The 6,599-nt window shown below is 39.1% G+C and overlaps 1 protein-coding gene across 2 annotated transcripts; it reads left to right on the top strand.

The window, feature by feature from the left end:
- Positions 1-366: 366 nt before the first annotated feature.
- LOC111261411 (uncharacterized) lies at positions 367-5,136 on the top strand. Of its 2 annotated transcripts, XR_015311492.1 has the most exons (3): positions 367-723; positions 3,260-3,381; positions 3,836-5,136. XR_015311492.1 is itself a non-coding variant. In XM_086968684.1 (2 exons), exons 1-2 carry the CDS (start codon positions 3,266-3,268, stop codon positions 4,098-4,100), a joined length of 381 nt encoding a protein of 126 aa, XP_086824810.1. In that variant the 5' UTR covers positions 2,046-3,265; the 3' UTR covers positions 4,101-5,136. The 2 variants fall into 2 exon arrangements, 1 of the variants encoding a protein (XP_086824810.1); XM_086968684.1 differs by lacking the exon at positions 367-723 and having other exon boundaries at positions 2,046-3,381.
- Positions 5,137-6,599: the final 1,463 nt, after the last annotated feature.

Below are 6,599 nucleotides of genomic sequence, written 5' to 3'. Positions count from 1 at the left end.
AATTGAAAATAGCTCTATCTATCTGATTGTGACAGTTCTGTTTAATGAAAGCATTTCCGTAATACACTCGAACCTAGGCCGTGGATCATATCGGCTATTACCTGAATCACTTGTTTAGTCAACAAGCCAATTTCATACGTGATGAAAACACTTGCAACTTTCGGTGTGTAGAGTGAATGAACGGGGCGACAGTTCACCTCTCAACCGATGGCTGACGGGTCAGTACTTGTCCTAACTTGTTTGATAGCGATTTTACACAAAATGAAAACGCTCGTAGCTGAGCGGCAGGCCGAAATCGCCGGGAGTAGTTGGTTTCTTCCGATCGAAGTCTTCTTTTTCGTGCGGTTCGTCGGAATCTGTCTACAGCATCGGCCACAAGTTAGTTCGTAAGGGATGATAGACGCGGGGTAGATCATCTACCCCCTGAAGAAACGCACGAACTAACTATCAGCAAAAAGTAAGCTAAAGATTTGCAGTTTCAAGCATGTACGTATTTCGCATTTCGATATTTATGCGTTCGTAGGACACTTATCTTGCCTATGAATTGTATGCCACTCTCACAAGTAGAAATACTAGTCGATTTCTAGTTGTAAAACATGTGTGACTGATCGTATAACGTACAACATTTATATTTTTTTGATTATATAATAGGTTCGGATATCTCTCGTGCCTCTAGTACTATCGGTCTGCTAAATAGCGTATCTACTCAAAGATGTGTACTACGTAAGTCTACAGAACGTTATGTATTCAGCTACTCCAACTGAACGCGATCTTCACAGCATTAAAGTATCTAACGGGATGGTCGTGCAACAAACTAGGCAGTAGCGTCGGGGACTAGGAATCAGAGCGTCGCCGTGTCTAACCCAGTTAGCGTATACAAACTGACCCAGTCTTGTACACGAATTCTTTTTTACCCAGCAGATTGTGATCATTTTAACTGTGGCTAACTCGATTTGAAGACAGGACAAAAAAATTATATGATCGTGCTAACCTAAGTTCCCAATAGTAATTGCTTTTAAATGGGTTTATTAATATCGTCGTCTGTCCTAACAAGAAAATACAGGAAGTAAACGTTTTTAGCTTTACGTCTGGATGAAGCGTTCCTTCAGGCCGTTGGCTACGTGCCCGAAACTGAATGTGTCCTTTTCCGGTTTGGAACCTAACCTGCCACGTGTCTTCAAGTTTAATAGGCAATCGCGATAACAGGAGGTTACAATGCTATGTTACTTGTTAGACTGGAGAAATGTTCCCTACCTAGAAGCTGCACATATACAACAACGTATATATAAAGGCTGCATTGCCAGAAGCAACGTTGGGCACCGAATTGTCCATAGTTAGATCCGAAGAATATCTGAACGAATGTGGTTCAAGGTAATCATCTCACGACTTCCGTAATAACCAAGCAAAGTACCCCCAGAGACAAAATGGTGGCGCACTCCAGGTCGAGGATCGACCAAAAAATTCCTAATGATTCACATGTTAAAGAGAGACCTGCGCTTCTGGCAACTGACTTGAGATCCTTATACATTTCATATTAATCACTAATGTGTAGCTGAAAGAATGTCGAACTATGTGAGAAAACAATTTTGACCTCAAAGAGATCAACTGTTTGAGCGTTCGACACAAGCAGAACCACGCACCGGGAAAAGGACCGAATTATCTTGCATAGAACAGTGCCAGGCCCATGGCAGAAATTCTGGATAACAACCCTTCGCTTGAATTAAACGAGGTCAGATTTGATGAAAGCCGTCTGCTTTCTTTTTATGCGCTCGGAAACATGCATTGATACGCATTTCGTGAAACCATTATTTCAATGTACGAACCGTTACTGTCCCTCAAGAGTCCATGGAACCGGTCATGGGGCTAGGCTTTTGTTGGGCTTAAAGGGCTGACGCTGCAATACGTTCATGACAGTTGAGCTTAATGTTTAAACCCAGCGATATGCGATTCGGAGAAAAGATCAACACAGGATTTGCTGTTTGATTCACTGTGGATGTTTCATACTTTGTCTTAAAATACGTAAAAGATAATTATCCAGTTAACATGGCATGGCGAGAAAGCTTACAGCCACACTCACGATGTTCCAACGATATGTGTGGGCGCCTAATAATCTAAATTATTAAGATAAGATGGCGCTTTGCAAACAGGATTCGCAAAAGGCCGTACTTGACTTGACAGACAGCATCACACGATACGTGCAGAGACTACGTATTTTATATAACTGACAACGATCTATCCCTGTTGTTAACTGTAATGAAATTGACTCAGCATATAATATACGTTGAAATCAAGATAAACGTCCTTTTTTTAAGAACGAGTATTTTATCAGCTATATTCTATTCCTATCAAACATCGGCTGCCATTCATCTGTGGTTACGTAGAAGGTAAATCTTGTTTGCAACCGGTACCCTACTTAAGAATACTTTTTGCCATATGGACTCATCAGATGGAATTTTGTTGAAAAAACTATTATTCCCACATTTCAGATTGGTCGTCAGAATTGGTTTGAGGTACAAAAAGCTCTAGGTCGGATTTCCTAGCGAAGCACGACGGTACCTAGGTTGGTTGGCAGTATTCGGCGAAAAGTCCTGTCTTGTTCTGTCATGTTAGGGCAAATTTAGTTCCGCCAGATAGGTCGCTTATTGGGTGGCAGAATGGTAGTTCCGAATCGGTACCGCTATCCGGTTCGGATATGACTGCCCGAACTGTTCGTCGATTTACGTGTGCATCTGTTCCTTGTTGTTTTGTCTGTTATTGTCCTGTTGTTGTTGTGTCACGTTTTCTCTCGGAGTTGAGACTTTGGGGGGCGGCGCTTATCTTGAGCGCCTGTAAGTGGAGAGGGTCAGCCCCGGCTATAGGAGAGATCACCCATCGGGTGAGAACGGGCCGCCTTTATAAGGTTCAGGTGTTCATCCGTATCTTCAGTAGATGTAGTCATAAACAACGGGGTACAACGAGTTGTGAGATAACTAACACGTCAGATAGTGACCGCGCGCGAAACGCTTAATCGATCTATTATTATATTGGTAGTGGCAACATAGCGAAAAATTTAGTGAAAGAACTATTTCAAGTGAAAAAAGAAAGGCATTGAACAAACAGCAAAAGTTTGTGGTTTTTAAGTGCTTACGAAACGTTTTCCTTATTATTACTGTTAAGTGAGGTAGGAACGCATATATTAATTAGTGCGTCCTTCCTATCTACTCCGACGGAAAAAATCACTTCGATCTTGCTGGTGGTATAACGTGGTTTTGGCCGTCAGGATATTATGTGCGTGCCCAGTCAGCCGTTCGCCCGTTCAAAACTTTGCGTTATGATGAACTCATCGCCACAGGCCGAGCTACCAAATCAACAAGGCGAGACGCCCTGGAACGATCTGAATAGGTCAGTTTTAATTTGTCGTTGACGTAAAGTATAGTTTGTTCGTAGAGCTGACTTTTTTTAAATATGCGCGGGTTATTTGAAGGCGAATATCTCTTAGCCAGATAATTAGAGAGCGGTTAGACTATACTCGTTCTGATGTTAAAATGTACTTTGCTTTATTGTGTGTTACCGTACTAATAAAACTGTGTCTATTAGAAATCAAGTTGCCAATAAGGCTTGATAATGCCCTCATTCGAGTTTGAGTTTTATTAAACACATTGTTATTTCATCGCAACGTTGGACACAAACTCCATAAGAATGGGCTGTGACCCAACGTAACCATTCGACTCATAATATGTTTGAAATCGTTTTGATTCCACTCAACACGAAGTGTTTTTTAGTAAACGCAATCTCTTAAATCGTGTTTTGGATTTTCATTTTTTTCTTAACTTGCGAGTCTATTCTACCTTTGCAGATGTACCGAGTGGTTATGCTCTTGCCGATCCGATCGAAGTGAAGATCGTCTAGGTTCGGGTGATCACGCGGCTTGCCCCTGCAAAAGACTTCAAGAAGATATATATAAGTGGCGTATGATTGGTCTGCAGTTGCGAACCCTCGCCGATGACTTCCAGTGGTCGAGACGGAGGAAATCGCGATCTTCAGCTGTCTGCACGAAGTCACTTGCAGCCGTTAGCGGAGCATTATCAGTTCTCATCAGTAGTTGCATCCATTTTTTTTAGCGTTAACGATACACCCATCTCAAGAACTGGTGTTGGATCAAGATAGGCAACATTTTTTACAAGCAAAAATAAAACACTCCCTTCGGACATTATCGTATCACCAGACCTGTTCAGTTGACATTGAGATGCTATTGGGAGTCGACTTTGGAAACGCCAACCATAGAAAATCCAGTAATAGAAATGCTATTAGTACAACGACGATGAACACAGATCATCTGGGGTGTTATTTGTGCATATGGACAGTATTATGCGAAGCTCATACGATAAAAACTCTGAGCACGAGAGACATACGAAATGCATGTGTAGAGATCACTTTTGAAGGCGTCAAAAGATCATGTAAGATTACCGCTATCACGTCCCCTCTAGTCGATGTACATACGATACTTGCTATACGCAAATATACATGCATAAGATAAGCAGGAACACTGCGTGCACGTAATGAATCAGTTTTCAGTTTTATCTGTACGTAGAACAAAGGCGAGCTTATACGATCGATCTAGCGACATTGTACGTTACTCATTTGTGAAAATTTATCATTAGCGAGAACATTCAATACTCTGTACATACTATGCAGATATTTAACCAAGTGTCACATCCGATGGCAGTGTATTATCTCCTTTACTAATAGGGTAATAAGCAGTAATAGGGTAGTTTTAGCCTGTATATTGTATATAATATTCGAAAGTGGCATTTTTCTATAATCGATACCTTCATGTACTTAACTTTTATATCATAGAATGCCTCAAAAGTGGCCTTTATAGGATCGTCTATCGAAACTTAGAAAAGTCGAAACGGTTGAAAAAGTAAAGTGTTATATAGATTTTGTGCAGCGCCAGATTCTGAATGATGACCGAAAGATTATTTTTATTATCTAGTGTATAATGGATGTGATCTCGTTTATTATCGTTAGCACAGATACAGAGATTTTTTTGAACGTTCATAGGAAATACGTTCATACTTCGATAATGGCGTATTGATATGTGTGTAGGTAATGAAAAACACCTTGCAATAATAAATTAAATATTATATTCAACAACTTCTGCCCATTTCCTGTGCTTACTATTGACAGGTTAGAAACCATTTGCAAAGATTGTATAATAAATTATTTTTTATAGACGTAGTATAGCTGCGATCGATCGGGCTAGTTCAAGAGCATAACGTGTTTCTATATTAGTATGCGCTAAACTATCGACCCAAAGATGATCCCTGGACGAGACATTTCTCGCCGAACTTAAAATTTACATAATTTACATGTAAATTTTAAGTTCGGCGAGAAATATATATATATATATATATATACATTTTTTATATCTATATTTATATATATAATTTATATATTAAACGTATATTAAAAATTTAACCTAGACTGATCCTAAACTGGTTAGTACATCTCAATGCAAGTCCCAGTTTTAATTATGCCGAGCTAAATATATGTACACCTGTTAAAGCTAATGCAGTGCTGTGTACTCATGCAGATGTTTTGTTGGTACCTAAAATGCTCAAGGACTTCTATTTTGATGCTTGCAGGCTATAAAGTTATCACTAAAGCAGTGAATCGGTAGAACTCTATATATATATCGCGTAATAAAGTTATGCAGCGTAATATTATGATGTGTTTAGGCATAAAATCAGCAGGTATTCGGTGTTATTTTTGTCGAAATAAAGTTCCTCCAGCTCGTTTCAATAATGGAATATATGCGAGATAAGGAATAGGAATGGCTTTTTTCATTAACAGAACGTGGTAATTATATATTTAATGGATCATCGTTTAATTGGAAAGGCCAGGAGAAGTTACTTATAATAAGATCTTTTCATCATTTCAATCATCATCATTTGTCAACAATAGAGCTTTTTCGTTCTATCATGTGTTTATAGAATGTTTTGTAAAAAAAATTGCCTGTATTTGTTACAAATGTATTGTTACCTTAATTTAGGTGGGGCCTTTTTATTAAGTCCTTCTTTGGCTTGATTTGTTGCCACAGGATACTTCTCTGGTACGAGGTGCGCAAGTAAAAAGAAAACTGAATACTAAAAATGCTAAAAATTCGCTTAAAAATCACTTGCAGAAGAAGGCTTAATTCTGTTAGTCTCTACGACGTCCTGTCTCATCCAGTTTTAACACAGTCAAAAGTTTCGATACAGGGTTTGATGTGATAATATTATGAGCGAAAAACTATTAGTTAAATCTCTAGACATTGGCCTTAAAACAGTCTGCCGATTGAACTTATACCACTCCCTTCCGACACTTGCGTAACTTAAATTGGATCTGGTGACCAGTTTTACAGTCAAATGTTAGCTTTGATATAAGTTTTCTAGTATAGATTTAATGCCTTCATACCTTTAAGAGCGAAATTAACTTCTCCAGGGATCAAAAGAGATCAATTATCGAAAATGGACAGTGTAGAAGGGCGGGTATTTCGCTATATGGGGGCGAGGCAGAACAAAAAAGTCGAAATGTAAAAGCGGCCATGAGAAGCTTATAAATGAAATTCATACATA

This window comes from Varroa jacobsoni, unplaced genomic scaffold (genome assembly GCF_002532875.2).
Source record: "Varroa jacobsoni isolate VJ856 unplaced genomic scaffold, vjacob_1.0 scaffold_61, whole genome shotgun sequence".
NCBI classification, from domain to species: Eukaryota; Metazoa; Arthropoda; class Arachnida; order Mesostigmata; family Varroidae; genus Varroa; species Varroa jacobsoni.
This window is presented reverse-complemented; position numbering and strand designations above follow the sequence as displayed.

Bases quoted from the DNA above. Each gene is read 5' to 3' on its own strand.
- LOC111261411 (XM_086968684.1), top strand. From the start codon at position 3,266: ATGTGCGTGCCCAGTCAGCCGTTCGCCCGTTCAAAACTTTGCGTTATG. The intron at 3,382-3,835 runs GTCAGTTTTAAT...CTACCTTTGCAG, and splicing joins CCCTGGAACGATCTGAATAG to ATGTACCGAGTGGTTATGCT.